Below are 23627 nucleotides of genomic sequence, written 5' to 3'. Positions count from 1 at the left end.
GTGTGTAAATTGCCAAATGTTCACAGGGCAGCTATTGCACTTACCAAATTCTGGCACTGAGCAGTTGATAGGTCAATTGTGATGGCCAAGATTTGTTTGTTCCAAGCATTATACTCTATTTAATTTTTATGAAATTCATTTGGTGGAATATATTGTTGCTAACAAATGAAATGTGAAGTACTGTAATAAATCATATTTATGGAATAAACAAAATGATTTCTTGCGTATTTGTGTTGAATACATCTTGTGACATACATCTTTTTGTTGTTACCACCGCACCTTGCCAAATAGCACCCTACTATAAACCTTATTGTATTATATTGTCTAGAGAGCAACATTTTGGGTATTGTGAAAAATCTAAACATTTTGCCTGGGGGTCACTCCATATCATATCAAGGAGGCCCCCCACCTGACCCCCTCAGATTTGCTTTATATTTTACTCATATGTTGTACCTGTAAAAATATTAAAACCCTGCAAGTTTGAGGTCTGTAGTTCTTACGGATTTTCTGTGGCAGCCATTTAAAGTTGGAGTAGAGGAGGCTAAATTTGGACCCAAAAGTTGCCCTTTAAATAAATTTCATCTAAACTTGCCAGTTTACAAAACATTACATTTTTTCTTGCATATTTAATGACGCCGTGACACAGCGCGCAATTACAGGAATTTTTTTTTTTTACTTTTTGACAAATTGAGCATGCAGTTAGTGTGTATTCGCCTATTGCACGGTTCCGCCATATGCGAGGAGAGCCTCGAACTGGCAATAGACATGAAAGCAAGTATTACGGAACTTTACGCAATGTTATATGACTGGTTCAATTCCCATTCATGCATGCTGCCAGATCGAGGCTCTCCTCGCATATGGCGGACCCGTGCAATGGGTGAATACAAGGTTTCAGATCTTTCTCTCATTTTATAAAGAAGGCACAGACTCCCATAGTCTTGCATAACAACTTCTAATAATCCCAATCAAAGATAATTATTTTACATAATTATAATTCAGAGCAACTTCCAGGTAGGTGAAAGACTTCTTTGTTCCCTCTTCTGACCATTAAAATGTTAAATACTTCATACTTTGTTTCAATATAATTTATTAAGGCACTGTAAAACTAAGCTCTAGGTAGATAACATAATTGTATACAAATTCTGCTTCTGTACAATAAAAAATAATACATTCAAGGCAAGCAAGCACCATAGTAAAAAAACTTGTGTTGAAAATGGAGATAAATATAATTTAAATGGAATACACAACAAGGGTAGTATATACTTTGTAACATTACCCACTACCCAGTTCACATGTTAAAATTATTAAACCATTCAGAAAACTGATTCATTTCAACATGAGTTTCGAATACAGAAAATACTTTTTTAATTGGATTTATTCACTACCGCTGTCCACGGCCGTTCCGACCATTAGGCCAGGTAAGGCGGTCGCCTAGGGCAGCAAACGCAGAGGGGCGCAAAAAAGGGGCAAAAAAAGAAAAAACGGGAATGGAGAAAAAAATGAGGGCGGATAAAAAGAAAAAAAATGGGAGGAAAAATAAAAAGGGGCAAAAGAGAAACAGAAAAGAGGACGGAAAAGGGAAACCTGGAAAAAGAAAATAAACGGGCAGAGAAAAGGAAAGAAGAAACACGGTGGAGAAAAAAAGAAACAGGGCGGAGAAAAAGAAAGAAACGGGCGGAGAAAAGATGAAAATGGGCGGTGAAAAAACAGAAGGAAAAAAGAAAAACAAGAAAAAATAGAAGAGAGGAGAAAAGAAACAGAAAACACTAAAGAAGAACAAAAAAAGTGTGATAAAATCAGTACAGAAAAGAAAGAAAACCATAGGCGTAGATCACGGGGGGAGGGGAGGGGGGATAAATTCACCCAATATTTTACCAGGGGGATGGTCCATACAATCATCCCCCCTCCAAATGTTGAGGCCCTGAATGCTTTTATCGATTGGCCCCAAATGTAATCATGGCGCAGTGCAGTCCATTCAATCAAATGTTGTCATCAACCTATTTGATCGCAGTGCATTTGTTATGTGCGTGAGACGAACTGTCCGTTACTGTAGTGGTAGATTGCAATCATGCTTTTGTTGAATGCATTTGAGTAGTCCGCCATATTTACGGTATGATACGTCATATGCACAACCTCTATACATTCAGGATTCAAATTAATAGCAATTCATATATTTACTCTTACAAATATTGACAGGTTCAGTATTGTCCGAGTTTGACTCTTATCTATTTCTTATTCTTATTTATGAACTATAAGATAACCTTTGTTTGAAAGTAATGTTACAAATATACAGAATTTCAGATGCAGTTTTACACTGAAAATTGTAACCCTTCATTTTCTATTAATTTAGTTTCAGTTTATTTATTTACCATATCAACAATGGAATGAAAAGATAAATAATACATAATGAAAGGATGACCAAAAAAACCGAGCAAAGCTCAAGAACACTTTGGCCACCCTGAAGAGTAATAACAAAATACAAAACAATGCAGAGACAAAGACACCATTTATGTGTATAGACAAAGACATGACCTACAAGTGGGACAATTCCTCTTTATACTTCAAAACAAATGGAAAATGGAGAAATGCTTTTTGGTACTCTAAAAATATTACATTACTTTGCACCCAAGGAAAAATGAGGAGATATAAACTTAATAGGACAGAAAAAATAAACTACATCTAAACATTGCCCCTATCCCAACTAATTTCCACACACAAACTATTGTATAGTTTTATGGAATAACCATCTACAAATTATTGTGTCAAGTTGTGGAGCAAGCAACTTACACTTAACAGTCTCCCAAACAAACCACTACCACGTTTTTTTGTTTTGTTTTTAAACTCTTCTGGGTAGTCTCAACAGAGAACAGAAATGTCACTGTTCTGCAGTATAAATATAACATCTAAAACTATTAAGAGCACTTCGTAACATTTAACAGCTTGCAAATCTGAAGATAAAAAAACATGAATTGAACTATGGCTTTATACAAGGAACATTTGAATCCAGGTTGGCGATTTATATGCCAACTGTCTGCGATTTACAAGAGACACTATCACACCTACCCTATAATACAGCATTAAGGTTCAATATGTGTTTCAATCTCTCAAATACAATTAGCCTTTTTTGAAATATGGCATACACAAAAGGAGGGCAGTCTTCAATCTGTGTAAAACCCAGCAAATTGTTAAGACTTTACCCAGGGTTGCCAAACCCGCGATTTCGGCGCCCAATTGGCCGATTTTCAACTTCCGTCCCGCGACAAAAAAAGTGCTCCCGCGATTTCGCGACATTTGGGCTACTTTGAAAATCTCACCCATGAAATGTATTAAATGTTGGGCGATTTGTGACAAAGCCGACTTCAAAACTTTTTGATCATGATTGCCAATTCTTTCCGATGGTCATTCAACAAAAGCACCAAACAACTAATTCAATAAACAAAAGTTACAAAACACTCTGTGGTCAGTGTGTGCTTCCCATGACAATGGGACGACAGGAGGGGGGGGCTGGTTAATCGCATCACATGTTGTTGCTAAAGACCACTTGAGCTGGAGGATTATCCTTAGAATATTCCCATCTAAATACTCACAAGTGGTTTAAGACGACTTTCGACTTAAGTAGGTTTTTAGTGTCAGCGGGGTGCCAAGTTCAGTCTACTTCAACATAGGTTTTTGGTGTTTTTTTCGTTGGCGGCAGTTCTTTTGAAATAAAAATGTTTAAACACCTACCGCACATTTTCTTTTAAAACGGCATGATGATACAAAAAACATGGCCGTTTTGAATTTGATTAAAAATAGTACATGCACATGTTGTTATCACTCAGCTGAAGGCAAATATTTGTAGGCCTATCCCCATTGCAATGAATGGCATGTCTATTAAATAATTTGTTTGTTTTCCTGGCATTTTTTAAAATAATTTTTGTTCGTTTGTTTGTTATTTGTTTCAGCATTTCCCAAAAATTAAAAAGATAGTGCAGTTAATTTTTTTCTTACATTTTTGAAAATGTTTATTAGTTTTTCATTATTTCAATTTGCAGTTTAAACATTTTTTTCTTTCAATATTGTTAGTATATATATTTCCACAAAAATTCACAAATAAATTTTCCTTACAGTAGGCCTAGGCCTATAACAAAAAAAAAAAATCAGTTTTGTTAGTTTTTTCAGCATTAAAAAAATAGAAAGAAAGGTGTAGAACCCCCTGAGCCGCTTTTTAATTTTTCTCTTTTTTATATAACTTTTTCATTTTTTGTTAGTTTTTTATAATTTATTTCAGCTTTTCCCAAAAATTCCCAAATAAAGGGGGTATTTCCAGAACCCCTCAAATCGACTTTTAAATGTTTCTTCAACTTTTTTTATTTAATTTTTCCCCAGTTTTTTCAGTTTTTGTTGTTTTTTAGAATTTATTTCAGCATTTTCCAAAAAATTCAAAATAAAACGGGGGTGTAGAACCCCCCTAAATAGACTTTAAAATTTTGGGCGATTTTTTTGGCTATTTGGGCGACATTTCATGGCTAATACCCGCGACTTGGGCTAAAAAGTTTTGGCAACCCTGACTTTACCCACTTCATGCAGCGCCATCCTATTGTGTCCACCATCCTATTGTGTCCGCCATATCTCGAAAAGGCTAATGGTCATTAGCAATATTCAGTTAGAACACCAATTCAGTTTCCCCTAATGCTTCCTTTTTTCAATAAATATATATGAGCCAAGAAACTGTTTCAGAACCATCAATTTTGAGATTGTACTGAACAATCAATCAGGAATAGTGCTATCTAGACTAAGATAGATTTTAACAGCTTAAGAGTTGCTTACCTTGTGGGATTTCAACAATTTGCAACAAATTAACAAAATAAATAACAGAAAACTCTCATTCTTCTCTTGTATTTCACACACTGTGCTAACATGGGCAAAGCTATGAGTGGATCTGAATCAGACATCTTTGTTAAGCCTTCTGCGTACTGTGATGGGAAAGCTATGTTCTTGGATTGTCACTCATGGGGCATGAGGATCTAAAATGTGTTCCCTCTGGCTGGCATGCATTTTTCCACAATCAAATGACAATTGGCTTTTTAAAGCTTGAGTTGCATATTATCAGCACAAAACTTGAATTACATGCGGACTACAAACATGCACTTAAATCAAGTGCGAGGACAGAGCAACAATCCATAGATACACTACTTGCCCTTGAATGATCCCAAACAGTCCCTCCCATCTGCTGGTTTAATCTTCCCACTCTTCCCACCTGAATAGGGATTTGCTTCTTAAACACGTTGACAGAAGGGGTTTGCCTCATTTTCCCCAGGTTTCATGATTATTTTGATTTTCTTGCCACACTCATTAGTTCTTTGGTTTTACTTAAATTTTTAATGTGTATTTTTTAATATGTATATCATGTATATTTCTTAATAATTATGTACTTTTTAAGTTATAGTTTGATGTATATTCTTGTATCTGCATTTTAATGTTTTTATTGTTAAGCGCTTTGACAATTTTACTATAGCGCTCTATAAGTGTCGTTTAATAATAATAATAATCCAATGGTTACTATACTAAAAAATACCATTAGGCTTTTCCAGATGAAATCCGTACACCCCTATGGAAGACATGATCTTCAATCACACAGGGACTGTGAATTTCAAATGGTGTAACCTGAATGGGTGACTCCATTTGAAATCCACACCCTCTGTTTAAGGTTTTCATAGCAGTGGTATTGATTTTCAATGGAATCAGTATGTACTGCAATGCTGATTCAACCAAACACAAAGAAACACAGGTGTGCGTTGTAGTACATTATATGTCATAATCTGAGTGATCCAGACTGTTCTAGATTCAAATTTACCTTGTAGAATGACCTTTGTGACCTGATAATAAGATACAATCCATTGTTACTTGATGAGCCAGTAAAAAACAAATGTTATTAAGGCTACCCAGTGACTTGCATAGTTGAGGTGTGACCATTTGGATAATGTGTGTGTCCAATCATAACCCTGCAAAATAACAACAAGAAAATAATATTATCAGTCAACTGTTTGTTATTAGCAATTGATTGCTACAACTTATTTTCACAAAATTATGCCAAAAGTAAATTAGAAAGAAAGATAACATATAGGCCTAAACAAACATTTATCATTTTAGCCTACAATTTTTCAGGACAGCGGTACCTATTTTGCATTCACTTCAATATTTTGGTGGCAACATGCCAGTGTTACTATCCTAAATTATAGCTTAGTGGTTAATGGTCTGAAAGTTAATTTGAGCCTTCTTTGTAGAATTTCGCATCAAGGCACCCATTAAACAAAACTTGAATGATAATGTAACCACCTAAGATATCTAGGCACATTGAAATGCAGGCAGTGCGACAGGTGTAAACCACAGCATCTGATCCAACCTGAGGCAACAGGCAAGTTGATCACAAGTTAAGCTTGAGTCCTGACGAGTGTGTCTGGGTAGGTGTAAACACTACCAATCAGAAATATGCATGTAGGGGTGCATGCACACGGTTCCTGACAGTGTTATTAGACCAAAAACAGTATAAAAACACATTATAAACAACGACTATAGTTAAAGGAATATGGTCAGTCTATTGGTGAAAAGTGTCTCTGCAGTTAGAGAGTAAAAACTCATTGTATCATTGTTCATGTTTGCCGGTAGTTACACATATACACCAGGCACAAAAAGAAACTCGTCAGTTATATTCATCCTTGCTGTTCAATAACTTGATAATTTTGGATTATTCTGAAATATACATTTTGTTAATTCGACTTTTCTTTCTCATTTGACACCCTGTTCGTGAACATTGAGCAAGAATTGACCAAGATATGCGCCTCCAAACTCTCAAACACCAAAATGAAAACTTGCAATTTTAACGATTCAATTGTGCCTGTTACACTGTGTGCTTTATTGATTGGCCCGTGGTGCTTGTGTGCAATACAATTTGATGCGTTCCAATTGAAAATCGTTGAAAATGCAACTTTTGATTTTGGGGTTGGAGGCGTTGGAGGCGCATAGCTTGGCCAATTCTTGCTGAATGTTTACGAACAGGGAGAAAAATGAAAAAAAAAGTCCAATTAACAAAATGTATATTTCAGAATAATCTAAAATTATCAAGTTATTGAACAGCAAGGATGAATATAACTGACGAGTTTCTTTTTGTGCCTGGTGTACATGTACATTTGGGGTGCATCAGCATTTATAATTACCTGCAAACAAGGACCTACATATGGATTCACACATCACACACCTCCAACCATGAACGTCTTTGGTTGCATGGATATAACCAGGACATCACAAATAATGTAAAAATGCATTTAAAACGGGTCCATGTTTTGGGGGTACAGAATGGGCCTCAGATGGATAATAAGTGGTCTGGTGTGTGTTGGGTAGGTCCATGGTGTGTCGATTAAAAACGGATGTGTGCATCCTCGGTTAGATAGGATTAAATCATATACAGAATGAGGTCCTCGGTTGCAGGTAATTACAAGTAGGGGTGTGTGTACCCCAGGGTGTGTACACACTTTGTTTTCTAGTTACATACTAGTCCCTATACTACTATCACATACCTGTTCTTCTAATTCACTATCATCAGTATCAAACATGAGACCCAGATACGCTAGATGAAACATGGCAAGTAAACCAAACACAACGTTGGTCAAAATTACAAGCACATTTTTCTGAAATAAAATGATAATCAGTCAAACATAATCAATGTTAGAATAAACTTTTTATTTATGATGATGGGTACGTGTATTATATATTACAATTTCCCCAACAAATTTGCCTGGCCTAATTGAGTGTATTTAGCTCTCATTTTACGGACGGATCTTCAGACGGAAGCGTTCTTATAATCTTTACTCTATTCCCTGGCGTACGACAATAAGCACTACTCAATATAAAATACTAATATAAAAGTATAAAAGAGAGGCCCTGGTTCCAGGTCACCCTTACCTTTTTGTTTCTATGTGAGCATGCCGGTTTACAGGCCTTTGCCCCGACACACGCACTGAAAGCATCTGACAATTTCTGTCGTAATACTGAAAAGTGAATTAGTTATAGTTAAAAGTTGGTCATTCATTACTGGGGAAGACTGGAGTAGTAATTTGACATGCACTCAGCTGTATTTTATTTTCCCATGTATTTTATGTGTATTATGTACCAACGAGGGCACCTACAGCTTATTTACTTAGGTCGGTCCGTAAGGGACACAAGCTTGGGTTCCATGGAAAATTCATGGTCCAGATCTATTTAAAATGCACAAGCTAGGCTAGCTGAGCATATAAAAAGCATGCCTTTTATTTTTTTATTTCATCTTTTAGATCAAGCATATCTAGGCATTAACAGCTGAAATCTAAGAGAAAACGTTGACAAAACTTCGGCTAGGCACAAGTGACCTGATGAAAGGGGTCGCCATAGATAGCTGGTCACGGCATCTTTACAGGACAGGCAAGTGTAGCCAGCAGTTGGGCTAAATACCCGATTGTAACTCACTGTAACAAGGTCTTTTATCATGGGTCATCTGTCTGTCTTTACCAGATGTTATGTTGTTGAGAACAAATGCAAAACAGGTATCACATAATTTCAAAAGAGTGAGCTTACCATATTCAGTGTATGAATATAATCCTAATGATAATAGTACTGCTGCCAACTGAAAATTTATTCCCTGCAAACAAAACAAGAATAGGTGTTATCACCATCTACACATTTGCTTTTTGACATTCAATAATTTACCTCTGCAACTACTTATATTATATGCATTGTATTGGTTATTTTACCCATATTCTCTCAATATAAATAAAGCATACAAACTGAAACACTATGAAAACTATGGCTGAAAAATACTGAAGTTGAAATACAATGTTACACCATGCAAATGAAAGGAGAAGATTGCAACATAATGTTTTAAAAATCAAGTTCTCAGCTGGGAGGCAACAGATCTTGAATGCATGTCTACAGTTGACCAATGATTGCTTTTGATCATAGTGGTACAAAAAGTCACACTAGGACAAGTAACAGTTAATTATAAGTATGGTCTGAGTTCCCAATGCACCAAGCCACCCTGGCGCTAATCTAAGTAAAGTCAAGACATTCAACAAGGATGGGGCCTTGGATGCATTAGTTAACGCTGATGTACAATTACCACCAATGTGTTGAAATTGGTAGAAATTAGGTCTGCATCAATACTTGTTAGTAAATATAATAAATGTTTGCATTCAGTTTAAGCAGTCAAAGAAATTAGGTAGATGTGTTCATATTTAATTTACTGAAAACACAAAACTCAATGCTTTTTGGTTGTACTTACATGAAGTAAAGAACTGGCCGCATATGTAAGTAAAATAGCAGCAAAATTACCAAGGTGACGACTTGTTTTGAATACATCTAGCACAACCAAAAATCAAACATTAAAAGAACCGCAATAAGAAATATATAACAGGATAACACAATGCAAAATGTATGGGAAATACAAAAGACAAGATGGCAAAATGTTTGTGATTTGCAACAAAATATGAGGATGGGTAAATTTGTTTTTCTTTAATTTCTTCTCTGAAACCCAAAGCTTTAAACACCTAATTGTTTTCTAAAACTACAGTCATGGACAAAAGTGCTGGAATGTGATTCCATAAGATCGAGTAAACAAAGAACGTTGTGATCATGCCCTAGTAGCATCCAAAATTGATTGGTGAGAAAGTGTATGGAGTTTAGGAAAGAGTTCCAGCCAGAGAGTTCCAGCATGTTATGTCATCAGCTTGAATTATGCTGATTTTTCATCGCCAGAATTTGCTACGATAGCAATGTCCCCCATTGGTTTTGGGTGTAAAATATGGTTAACTTTCATATTTTTTATAGATATCTTTGGGTGTGTCATCCAATTTTACACCGAATTGAATAGACATTTTTATTCTTTTTGTATTTTAGCGGTTTAAAAAATGCTTAACTCCAATAAGCACCCTCTTGTCAGATTGTAGTGATTTTATTTTCTTGTACGAATCATAAACATTCTCTTTTATCTAACTTGTCAAAGAACACATGCATTTCAAGGAAATATAAAAAAAAAACAAGCATAAGAATATTAATGCAAAACAAAAACAATAAATTAAGGATTTAAGCAGAAAATTCATGTCACTTGTATCAGTAGCAGAACTCCACTTATTTAAAGTAATGAAGTAATATCATTTGTTTTGCAGTCTTGATTTACATTCCTGTTATACCGTTATACTGGAACATAGCAAAAGTTATATTTAAGTTAAAACAGAACTGGGAAGTTAGAAAAGACAGCAATGCTAAAAACTATATACTTACAATTTTTGAGCCAAGAGTGCATGGGTAAATTCCAGTTTGTAACAACCTCTACTAATGATCTTGGTAATTCCACATTAAGAGGTTTGGCTACTGCAAAACTCCTACATGACATGAAATCAAAAGTTGATAATTATTATAAAATTATGTGGATCTACAAAATCTGAAAACAAAATCATCTAATGAGTTGAAACAGCTGTCAAGTTACAGATTTTGATACTTTAAGCATGATATAGAAAATTCTTACGATATTCTATTCATCAGGTGTCCAACTAATTGATTCAAGGATTTATTTTTTAATTCAAATGGGGCAACATTTCCAACTACTGTACTTTTGTAATTAATACATAGAGAACCATCCAACATTGACTATGAAACTGTAAACGGAAGGCAAATGACATTCTAGCTGGTGTTGAAAAATTACATTTCTGTACTGAACTTCTCGTAACTAGCCCCAACATCAAAGTGATTCAAAACAGCTAACCAAGAAACCTACTGCTCAAAACCAAAGGTAGGTATACCTTGTTTCACCTTGATGTTGGAAGTGACCTAGGTGCACCACTTGTGTTGCAGTTAAACCGTACACACTAACCTAATTATACACACACATACAGGGGTGGGTTTTTTTTCAGCACACTTGTAGTGCAACCGTGGATAAGGCACTGATGTCACAACCAAACTTGAGACGAAAAGACATAGAGAACCCAAGTGATGTAAGCAATATTATATGTTGTACAATAACAAGAGCCCAGGCAAAGTCCTGACAATAGTAATCACCTAGCTACTCACCATTTCACTTTGTCGCCTTCTTCCACATTACCTGTAGCTCCTAAACCAGCTAAAATACCAGTTGTCTCTGATAAGTAACTGATGAAATAATGACTGAATCGGAATGACATAGCATCTCTATATGCATGCAGCCACCTGCAAAAGTCAAAGGTTACCAATCAATAGAAGTTGTGTGTGAAATTATTGATTGGTTTCAAATAAAGGATTTGAACCAGTGTCATGGCGCAGTGCAGTCCATTCAATCAAATGTTGTCATCAACCTATTTGATTGTTGTGCATTTGTCATGTGCGTCAGACGTACTGACGCTGTAGATTGCAATCATGCTTTTGTTGAATGCATTTGAGTAGTCCGCCATATTTATGGTATGTTACGTCATATGTACAACCTCTATTGCTGTGCTATTTCATAATAAAACAATGTTGATAAAGAAAATACTCATTTTAAAAATTGGGTATTTCAAATTTCATTTCAAAATGACACTCCCTTAGTCCCATTATGTATGAATGCATTGCATTACAGGCTACGTTGAAAAAAATACCATACCAGTTTTGGAGTTCTGACTTACTTATAATGCCATGACTCTGAGGTAAACATTATGGGTGCTATACATGTGGATATGACCAGACATGCCAAGGCCTGTAATAACTTCACTACAACAGTAGCAGTGTATCTCAAATCCTGCAGAAATAAATAAATTAGCAAATTAATACATCAAAGTAAAAAATTCAATGCTGAAGATGAGAATACGTCTGCTTCAATGTATTGTGTTTCAATACATCAGCCAGGCTACTTCAGTGGGCACTGATTGCCTTAGCTGCTAATTGCTTGTTCAATTTCATGAAAGTTCATCTGTGTTGGTAATGGTATAAATCATGATTTTGATTTAAGCTTTTGATACAAATACAAGAAATTAATTCCTACCTCAGAATTTTCAGATGGTATTCCATCTTTCATCAGCGAGCGAGTGACAGTAAAAAAGATTGCGACCTGATACAGTCACTCACTCGCTGATGAAAGATGGAATTATTAGAGTACCATCTGAAAATTTAGAGGTAGGAATTGATTCCTTGTTTTTGGATCAAAAGTTTAAATCAAAATCATGATTGTTGAATTGTTTGCCAATACTGCTGCTTTCGATGATTATTAAGGTATCTCCTATATAATAGCGGACATTGTAAAATTTCATTGTTATGGGTTAGATATCTGATATTTCCCTATCTTCTTAATTGTCTACAGCTTTTATGGCAACTGATACTTGGAAAGGGGCCTATTTAATGCACACATACATCAACACCTGATTTGTATCTTCTAAAGCCAAAAGGCTGTAAAAAGTTGAAAGTTGAAAAACAGGAGACGCAGGATTTGGATTCTAACATATGATAGTGGATCTAGTAGTTATCTACCATTTTCCTCTTTCTAAGGTGAACCAATTACCATTTTTCATGTATATAAGAACTGAAACGGAAGTATTTCCTTCAGAAAAATTGGAATACAAAGACTTACTAAATCTACACCTTGAGCAGCTAGTGCATAAGTACTATAGCTGATCCATGGCCCAAAGATAATACTGCCAGCAAACACACAGTAACCTGTGAACTCTATCACATCAGGGATCTCTTTTAATGTGCCTTGATCTACATCAAAGCCTACTGAAATGATCTTCATAGCAACAATCATCTGACAACCTGGACAGGAAGAAAGCGGTCATTGTGGTTAACCAGAAGTTTCACAAGCTCAATTAGAGAAGGTGTACAATATCCAAACTAGAGCGATACCACACCATAGCTGAACCATGTGGCTTCGGCAGTATATTGTGGTAGGCCTATACCACTGTCACCCGGAGTCTGTAATGGACATAATCTCGAAATGCTACGAAGGTATGACCGCCCGAGTGGTGTTAATGAAAGAGGAAAAGTAAAGAATAACCAAACATAATTGGATCGCACGCATCACATTTATTAATGAGATTATGAATGCCCCTTAATGACCTTAAATGAATTTTAAAATATTTTCAACATGTTTAGAATATCATAAGGATCATTGCGTTTAAATATCCAAAAAAGATATGATAGGTATGATGCATGGATGCAAATTTTTATTATGCAGAACATACTATATTGAAAAATAACAGAATTAACAGCATATATAATTATGTTCTCTTACAAAAAGAATATATGTGACTCCTCGCCACAACTGAGCCCGGATGTCGCCAGTGCCACTATTGAGATATGCTCCATCGAACTTAACAATAAACAATAGGAAAGAAAGGATTTATTGACTGTTTTATTGATTTTCACTACTTAAATGTCAAGTACTATAGACATGATATACATCATTTTAAAGCTAATTTCAAGCAGAATATTTTGGTTGAATATCTCAAAAATGATGATTGGCGACATCCGGGCTCAGTTGTGGCGAGGAGTCACATATGAAGAAAATGGGGTTTTTTTTATCACACACATATTCTATCACAATATCAATAAGTCGGTCTTACGTTTTGGGTGTCAAATTAAATGAATGAGTATCCCTTTAAACTCAAAGGAATGCCCCTATAATTATGTTAACTGACAGTTTAGAGTAAGACCTACAGGGTGTTATGACTGAGTGTCCCTTTAAACTCAAAGGAATGCCCCTATAATTATGTTAACTGACAGTTTAGAGTAAGACCTACAGGGTGTTATGATTGAGTGTCCCTTTAAACTCAAAGGAATTCCACTATAATTATGTTAACTGACAGTTTAGAGTAAGACCTACAGGGTGTTATGACTGAGTATCCCTTTAAACTCAAAGGGATTCCACTATAATTATGTTAACTGATAGTTTAGAGTAAGACCTACAGGGTGTTATGATTGAGTGTCCCTTTAAACTGAAAGGAATTCCCCTATAATTATGTTAACTGATAGTTTAGAGTAAGACCTACAGGGTGTTATGATTGAGTGTCCCTTTAAACTCAAAGGAATGCCCCTATAATTAAGTTAACTGACAGTTTAGAGTAAGACCTACAGGGTGTTATGATTGAGTGTCCCTTTAAACTCAAAGGAATTCCACTATAATTATGTTAACTGACAGTTTAGAGTAAGACCTACAGGGTGTTATGACTGAGTATCCCTTTAAACTCAAAGGGATTCCACTATAATTATGTTAACTGATAGTTTAGAGTAAGACCTACAGGGTGTTATGATTGAGTGTCCCTTTAAACTGAAAGGAATTCCCCTATAATTATGTTAACTGACAGTTTAGAGTAAGACCTACAGGGTGTTATGATTGAGTGTCCCTTTAAACGCAAAGGAATTCCCCTATAATTATGTTAACTGACAGTTTAGAGTAAGACCTACAGGGTGTTATGATTGAGTATCCCTTTAAACTCAAAGGGATTCCACTATAATTATGTTAACTGAAAAGTTTAGAGTAAGACCTACAGGGTGTTAAGATTGAGTGTCCCTTTAAACTCAAAGGAATTCCACTATAATTATGTTAACTGACAGTTTAGAGTAAGACCTACAGGGTGTTATGATTGAGTGTCCCTTTAAACTCAAAGGAATTCCCCTATAATTGTGTTAACTGATAGTTTAGAGTAAGACCTACAGGGTGTTATGATTGAGTATCCCTTTAAACTCAAAGGGATTCCACTATAATTATGTTAACTGAAAAGTTTAGAGTAAGACCTACAGGGTGTTAAGATTGAGTGTCCCTTTAAACTCAAAGGGATTCCACTATAATTATGTTAACTGACAGTTTAGAGTAAGACCTACAGGGTGTTATGATTGAGTGTCCCTTTAAACTCAAAGGAATTCCCCTATAATTATGTTAACTGATAGTTTAGAGTAAGACCTACAGGGTGTTATGATTGAGTGTCCCTTTAAACTCAAAGGGATTCCACTATAATTATGTTAACTGACAGTTTAGAGTAAGAACTACAGGGTGTTATGACTGAGTGTCCCTTTAAACTCAAAGGAATTCCCCTAAAATTATGGTGACTGATAATTAGTGCAAGACCTATAGGGTGTTAGAATATGTTGCTGAACTATTTGATTCAGTCGTCAAGAATATATTAATTTTGTAAATACAGATATATTAAACATAGAAAGGAAAGGCAAACATACCTCTTACTCTATGCCACTGTGAAGGGTCTGCTAAAAATAATTCCCTGTGGGAGTGAAAAAGATAACATTTGATTAAGTCATCTGTACTAGTAACTACAGTGAAGTCTTGAATGTGAATGCCATTATCAAGTGTACTGCAAGCTACTCCAGGAAAACATGTGGCTCCTTGCTCACCCATAACAAACAATATGGCATCAAGATGATGAACTAATGATCACTGATTGGTTTGCACAGCATTTTTTTTAACTGACCTGTTATGTCCCTGCATGCCAATTTCTATACTTTGCTCTGCTTATAATTGGCTACAAAATATTTGGGTTTTTGTTTTTTTCCTGCACATATCAATAAAATTCCGAATAGAGCAATAAACCATCTGAAACTGAAATGCACTATATAAATGAGAATTGTGTAATTAAGCAGTATCCTACACAGCTGCTTCACAATATGTTGACAATTGGCAAACATGCAAAGATCCAGCCATTTAGGCAAGCTTTGGTGTTATGAGAGGCACTGCAGATAAAAATGATGGAAATATGGACCACAAATTGTCCTGCAAGACTAATTCTGTCAAATGTGTGTATTATTTCATAAAGGCCATTATTTAGTTCAGTAAAACCCAGTTTTGTTTGCTTGCAAGTATGTAAATTTAATTCAAAAAGAGTCAGTACCCCCCACACACACACACATGCCACTTGCGCACACCCCCATGGTTGCAAACTGTACCATCATGTGTGACTTGCAGTGTCTGATTGCCTGTGCACCACATTAGGAAAGTTGTATTGCAATGGCAATTTTGTCATAAAAACTGCATTTTCTAAAACCTGATTTGCATAGTGCAGAGATCTGACCTAAAGCTATGACTGTATCATGTGTATGCCATGCTGGCAAGTACATTCCTATACTTACATGATAACTAAATAAGTGACCACTACAACTGCACACACAGCTCCCCTGTACTTGCCCAGGGTTTGATTGGCAACTTGTAAGGCAAAGTATCCCAGGACTGTAAGACTGATGATGTAGAACAAATACTTCTCAAAAAAGAATGCCATGGCCACCAAACCACTACCAATAGACAGAAAATGAAATACACTGGACGGAAGACCTGGCAAAATACAAACATAATAATAACATATTCATTCACAATCTTGAGCATGTTGAGTAAAAAGATTGGGGATAATGAACAACATTGTCATGCCAAAAACTGAACTAAAAGGCATGGCATGGCACTTAGTCAAATCTTGGAAATCAACCATTAGTCGACTGCAGATCTGTCGGATAACATTTTTTCAATGGGAAATGAACTTTGCTGCTTGGATGATGTCACGATGAGGTTAGCATTTATTCCATATTGAAAAGCGTGTTCCGACGGATCTGTACTCGACCGGCCTCGAGATATTCAATATTCTGCTTTTAACTTCAAACTTTTTTTTGTGTCAAACAAATGAATCACCCTACAGATGAAATTCTAACTGTTTAAGGGGGTACTACACCCCTCGATAAATTAGTGTCTATTTTTGCATTTTTCTCAAAAACTAATAACACAGTGGTAACAAAAGTTATGTATATTATAGGGGCAAGGAATCCAATTACTACACTGGAATTTCAGTGACCCAAGACAGGCGGTTTGTTATTTATGATAAGAAATAAGGTACCACTAGGATGTACCTCGTTTACTATCATATACTGAACTGCTTTTCTTGAGACACTGACATTTCAGTGTAGTAATTGATTCCTTGCCCCAATAATATACATAACTTTTGTTACCAGTGTGTTATTATTTTTTGAGAAAATGCAAAAATAGTCACAATTTACCACAGGTGTAGTACCCCTTCAAATTTGTGTTTAGTTTTGTGCTGACAACTAGTGTACTGCCAATACCACTACGGATAACCAATCTAGCTAAGCACTAAACAAACTGCATGCACCTGTTACCAAATGATAATTCAAACCCATTATAATTGTATTGGCTAGGAAACACAACACTTTAATAAATTGAACTCTTTTGGTTGCAATTTTTTGCAAATTGTACCTTTTTTTTTTTTTTTCAAAAAAACAAAATCCAATTAAAACCAAAAATATGAGGTTATCATGTCATATCCAGGGGATTTGTTGGTATTATTGTGCTAAACCTTTTACAATTGTACAAAAAATGGGTGTTATTTCTGTCTTTGTCCTCCTGGCCCCATCATTGCAAATTGGTCACGGTACTTCAATTTCAGTTCTCAAACACATCAAGAATGATCTAGTTTCTAAATATGACAACATGAAATAGTTGACTTACTAAACAAAGTAGTAACTTTCATTGCCATACAAAGCAGCAACAGTGGTAGCGTAATCTGGACTCCTTGAGATATGGATGGCACCACACAATTCTCAAAATGACCCCAGTAGGTGAAGTCTTGATCCTGCTGCATACCATCACCATAGTCATAGTATTCATCCCCATACTGCTGCATCATATTATCTTGGTCATATTCATCATAGTCTTCATACTCGTCATACTCCATGGCTTACTAGGCAGATGTTATACTACGGCAATCTGGAGGCTTAGGCACGTTTTTACACTAAGGTAATCCTGTGTACAAAGATAGAAGGAATGAACAGAATCATTATAACATGCCAAATTTGGGATACCGGGATACATTTGAAGCAGTATTTATTTCTGCACATTATGACACCTCATTTGTTGCAATGGTCCCAATATTCATGTCACAACACACATTTAAATGAAGGTAATCCAAAATTTGAAAGTTGCAGCAAAATCCTATTGCATTGTATTCAGTATCAGTATCCATTGAAGGAAATCTGTTTCGGCTCTATAGTCTAATTAACGTCACGGCTGTGTCACTTTTGTTACAGGATCTCTTTCTTTCTTCTGTCAACCTTTAATTTTGCTCTAGCATTCATATAATATGCTTTCACCGATTTTGACATAACTTGGTCACATTCATCACTGACCATGACCATACATGTCACATGAAACTTGTGGGGTTTCCAACCCATGTTCATGATATTTCTCAAGAAGTTTTGCTACTTGGCACCCTAGTGGTTGCCACACCTTGCTAACTGCTCCTACTGTTTGTGATGATTTTACCTGTTTGTAGACCTTGTATCTGTCTATAATTTTAACTGTGAGCTGATTTTACAGTGCTGCTAACACTGGATGTACTGTGATTTATGTATTTGTCTTCATTTTGGACAATTTTGAGGTAACATTTCTTGGATTCTAAAACTGTATACGGTGGGTATGCTATCAAGTCAAGACAGAGTAGTTCAATTAAAACTTAGTCATGTTTTTAAAATTGTCCATAACTGTTGTCCTGAATATATGAAAATGCATTTTACTAGAGTATCATCTCTTCATAATTACAGTACCAGGGGTAGTCCATTCAACTTTAAGGTTCCTCACTCCAAGGGCCAAAATAGCCTCACTTTCTTTAATAGTGCTATTCATCATTGGAACTCACTGCCAAATGAAATCAAGAACATCAATGATTTTAAATTGTACAAACAATCTGTCAAACAGTTTTTAGCTGATCAAGGGTCCATTTGATTTTTGAGCTGGTCTCACATATCTGCTTTTTGCGTCCTTTGTGCACGTTGTCTCTGTTCTTGTTTTTGTATGGCAGTTTGTTCCTATATCTTGCTTGTAAAGGACCCCAATGGAAATAAGCTTTTCCCAAGGCTTTTTGGGCTATCCTTGGTACTTCTGTTGATTTGTAATTTCGTTATACTTCATGTTCATGCAGCAATTTTGATGTGCAATTTATTTTATTTTGTTATAATAATACTGTATATGTAGTGTAATTTGTATGTTATTCTTATAGTACCAAATAAAATCAAATCAAATCAAATCGGGTTAAAGGTCATGCAGCTGGGGTCATAGGGATCAAAAATGTGATTTCAACAAAAAATGCATCTTTTCCCACAAATTACGTAGGACAGCGAGGCCACTTGCACACATGCACTGTTATTACCCAGTGTATAGAAAGTACAGAGATTAGGGGTCAAAAGTCATTAACCCTAATGCCCCAGGAGCTTTTGGGTGACAGGAAAGGAAAGAAGGAAGGAATAGAGAGAGAAAACAAAGAAAGAAGTTGTTTGCTCTGGGTGGGATTCGAACAGGAGATCCTGTGCATGCCAAGCACTGGATCGGCCACACTTTGCCATGGGTCTTGCGCTGGCCTGGCCAGCGAAAGCGTGCCTATATACCACTTAGGGTGATTGTGTCATCACATTCACATCATGTGGGATGCACGCACGCACATGAACAGTGCATCAAGTAGTATTTTATAGTACCTGGTAGTGTTAGGGTTAAAGTAAGCCTATATTGACTTTAGATAGTGGTCAACTAACCCTTATGCCCCAGGGGCTTTTAGGCGACGGGAAGGGAAAGAAGGAAGCAAAGAAAGAAGTTGTTTGCTCTGGGTGGGATTCGAACCCGAGACACTTTGCATGCCAAGCACTGGATCGGCCACACTTTGCAACAGGTCTTGCGCTGACCTGGCCAGTGAAAGTGTGCCTATCACTTAGGGCAATTGCGTCATCACATCACGTGGGATGCACGCACGAACAGTGCATCAAGCCATCAAGTAGTATTTTATAGTACATGTACCTGGTAGTGTTAGGGTTAAGTAAGCCTATATTGACTTTTGATAGTGGTCAACTAACCCTTATGCCCCATGGGCTTTTTGGCGACGGAAGGGAAAGAAGGAAGCAAAGAAAGAAGTTGTTTGCTCTGGGTGGGATTCGAACCCGAGACACTTTGCATGCCAAGCACTGGATCGGCCACACTTTGCAACAGGTCTTCCGCTGACCTGGCCAGCGAAAGTGTGCCTATAAAGGGCAATTGCGTCATCACATCACGTGGGATGAACGCACGGACAGTGCATATATCAAGTAGTATTTTGTACATGTATGTAGTACCGGGGAACCTGGTAGTGTTAGGGTTAAGGATTAAGGAGTCATTTCCAGTGTTAAACTAAATACATTCAAAATTTATTCTCTGCCAAGAAAAACATAGCACAGTAACAATATGTTCACACTGTTACCCAGTGTATGTGGTATTTTCTTTGTTTGGGGCCAAAGGTCATTATAAGGAGTCACTTCCGATCTAAAATGAAATACCTTTAAAACACTTTTTCTGCAACAAATTACGTAGGACAAAGAGGAGACTTGCACACATGCATTGTTATAACTAAGTTATGGGTAGTTCCAGTAACTGTAACTCGTCGTACCTAGAGTTACAGTTCACTCTATTATTATCTTTTCCACAAATAAGAAACATCACAATATGTGGGCTCATTTTGGGCTCTAAGGATGCAGCTGAGGAACTCTCTCAAGGACAGTTTGGGCATGCACTGGCGATTTTAATCCCATTGTACCAGGGTTTGGGCGTGCTTGGATGATTTTAATCCCACTGTACTAGTCTATACTCCCAAATTGATCAACATTGATCTCATCTTTTGGGTGGGTTCAAAATTCCCAGGGTTGGCAAAACCTGCAATCTTCATGGGAGTAATTTACTTAGTGCAAAAGTGGTCAAAATATTGCTCTGCAAAATGTCTTGATTTTCATGATTTGGATTTATCATATTGAGCAGCATTCTACTTGTGATGTTTCTACACTGTGTAGAGAGGGTCTACAGCATCTCTGAGGTAAAACTGACAAATACAAGGTATATTTCTTGATGCTTGAAGTTTGGATTTCTTAAACGTACAGTGCATCCCTATGTACCGCTGCAAGACTTCAGGTCAGTAGATGTCATTATGTTTTTGATAAAGACTGAAGTCTTGCTGGCAGGACTAAGTTATGGGATAGTCAATAGGGGCTCAAAGATCGATGGTCAATGATTTAATCTCCAAGTCTTAATCTGTCTTGGATAACAAGAGGATGAACGCTAACTTCACTGCCTTGTCTTTTATCTATTGGTTGTTATTTGACTTATTGACTATCATTTGATGACTGAGTTCTCATGATACATCCTCCATGGGTGCAGTGTCAGACAATAGCTTGGGATTATTGGGGCAGAGGTTATCTTTGATTATGCCTTTTGATTTATGACGACTCGCAAGCATTGCATAGTCATGCACGAATTGAAAGACTTGTCACTCATGACAAAAGAATATCAAAGCTTTGTCAAAGGTCATAAAACACTGGATTAGCAGGCCTAGAAATATGTTCATTTCCCGTCAAACCTTAAATGGTTTATATATGATGCAAGCGCAGCAAACAAGAAAATTTGCACATTATAGAGCATTTCCGTACTGTTTTCCTAAGCCTTTTTAGAGCATTTATTTAAAAGGCGCCTCATGAATGTGTGCCAAAATTGCTTGCCCCCCCCTCAGCTTGCCGAAAATTGCTTGCCCTAGCCCCTCACCTTTCGCTCGCTAAAATTTCTTGCCCCCCCCACTCATAATTATTGCACAGCCCTCAATTTCCCTCTAATAGGTGACCCCGGCCATCCGGGTACTTATTTAACATGACGCTACAGTGCCTACACTTACGCTTTTCAACCCACAATAGACTGTGGAGCTGTGCGACTAGTTGAAGAGGCTGATTCAGAATGTTTACATTTTGTTTTGACTCGAATCGAGCTAATTTCTGGGCCGATTTCGGTAAAATAAAGGTTAAATACTTGGCGAAAATTGCATTTTGTGAAGCTGAACAAATGAACATGTAGAGGAGAGTCTTTATTTTTTTTGTTGGCTGGAGGTCCCATGTCGAGAAGTTATACATGTAGAAATGGTAGTATTTTGGCCGATTTGAAAAGGGACAAACCACAGAAAACTACAAATTTGACTTCTGAATCGGATTTGTTGTCAACGGAAGTCAACGGCTTGTGACGTCACTCCGGGTCACCTATAAACTTAGCAGGATTTCCCCCTGTTTCTTAGTATTTCTTCTTCTTTTTTGGTATATTCTCCTCCCCCATAATATTGATTATATTGGTGTTATGAACAGCGGCTGTAGTGCAAGCTACAACAAACTCTTGTCATGTAGGACATGACCATGACAGAGAGTTTTTACTTGCACTTTTTCGCACCACACATGCGTCCACTCACAATCACATGCTCAGAATATACCTCCATGCTCAGACTCAGTCCAGTCCACCGCAACGAACCCCTCATCCAGATGCTGAACAGGCTTTGATGAGTAGCAGCATAGAAATAGAAGTAGCAAACATACCTGACAAACTCATTACCTGACATACTCATGCCATGGCATGCATGATGATGTTTAAAATATAAAATCATTTCAATTGCTTCCGAATTCAACAACCTTCCCATCATTTTATGCGTGTTTTATTGAAGCCATTCTGATCATTTCAATAGCTGTTCCTTACAAAATATAATCTCTAAATACACCATTGATTAAAAACACCCACACAGTGTGTTCCAAAACCCTCCACATAACTCTTTAATATTATATTTCAACTTATTTTTATTCTACAACACTCACCTCAAATCAGCGGCCGACACGAAGCGAAGTGTGAAATTTAGGTTTGGGCGGTATCGTTTCTTGGTGCCTAATTGGTGCCACCGCCCGATTGGTGCTGATGCCCAACTTGAAGCAACGAGAGCTTTGTACAGGCAGAGAAGATACAGGGTGTCCTAGAATGATCTATACCGGGAAAGTTGTAATATTGTTTTAAATTCTAAGATCTACATAATATTTAGCTTTCTAAGGAATTTTAGATTTTAGAAATTGGATGTTTCTAATAGAAGTTACATTGTGAATTTAGGGTTTTCACAAAACAACCTAATTTGAAAATCTGTAAAATAACTAACTGCAGCCCAAAGTTATTTGAAAAATAATGTTATGCAGGTACTTTTGTTCTTACTTTCCTAAATAATCGATATCTATCTATGCAGTAATCCTTGTATGGAATAAAGGATTTGTTACGCTTGATTGACCTTATACTATTGTTGTTGGGTTTTTTTTTTGGGGGGGGGGTTGAAGATAATTATTGCGGTGTCTGAGTTCCATCATTTTAAGTGCCGGCAAAGATGTAGGCCTATTTGTCTATTAAAATATCTGAAGTCATATTGAAATGTTTCAAATTCCAATCAAGAATTGGTCATCGTTGAACGCTCTACATCTGTGCCAAATTTGATGTACCGTAAAACCTCGTCTATAAGCATATAGGGCCTATATTGTTTTTAATGAAAGCTAAATTAATACGATACATGCGTAAATATGCCAAAACAATAGATTGGCCTTACAATAATACTTGTTTGTATATGCTTGGATCTGTAATTATGATTTGCTCAAATTCCATAATGGCGCCTGGATTAATTTAGCTGTCATCAGAAGCATTCTATTATGCTTGTAGACGAGGTTTTACGGTATTTCCTATAAACGAAGGTAGGATTGCTCTAATATATTGCACAGCACGGCTTGATGATGGTGATAAAGCATCCATGTGTTATGATACTGTAAAT

At 36.5% G+C, this 23627-nt stretch overlaps 1 protein-coding gene across 1 annotated transcript; it reads right to left on the bottom strand.

The window, feature by feature from the left end:
* Positions 1–5554: 5554 nt before the first annotated feature.
* On the bottom strand, positions 5555–22723 carry LOC140148383 (protein-serine O-palmitoleoyltransferase porcupine-like). Its single transcript, XM_072170311.1, has 13 exons — positions 22645–22723; positions 17465–17758; positions 16087–16285; positions 15181–15224; positions 12581–12762; positions 11643–11755; positions 11077–11211; positions 10291–10391; positions 9293–9369; positions 8590–8653; positions 7942–8027; positions 7557–7667; positions 5555–5984 (listed from the first exon to the last, which is right to left on the bottom strand). The coding sequence occupies exons 2-13, from the start codon at positions 17688–17690 to the stop codon at positions 5883–5885; spliced, it is 1440 nt and encodes a 479-aa protein (XP_072026412.1). The 5' UTR covers positions 17691–17758; positions 22645–22723; the 3' UTR covers positions 5555–5882.
* Between the last annotated feature and the right edge of the window lie 904 nt (positions 22724–23627).

This window comes from Amphiura filiformis, chromosome 3 (assembly GCF_039555335.1).
Source record: "Amphiura filiformis chromosome 3, Afil_fr2py, whole genome shotgun sequence".
Classification (NCBI taxonomy): Eukaryota; Metazoa; Echinodermata; class Ophiuroidea; order Amphilepidida; family Amphiuridae; genus Amphiura; species Amphiura filiformis.
This window is presented reverse-complemented; position numbering and strand designations above follow the sequence as displayed.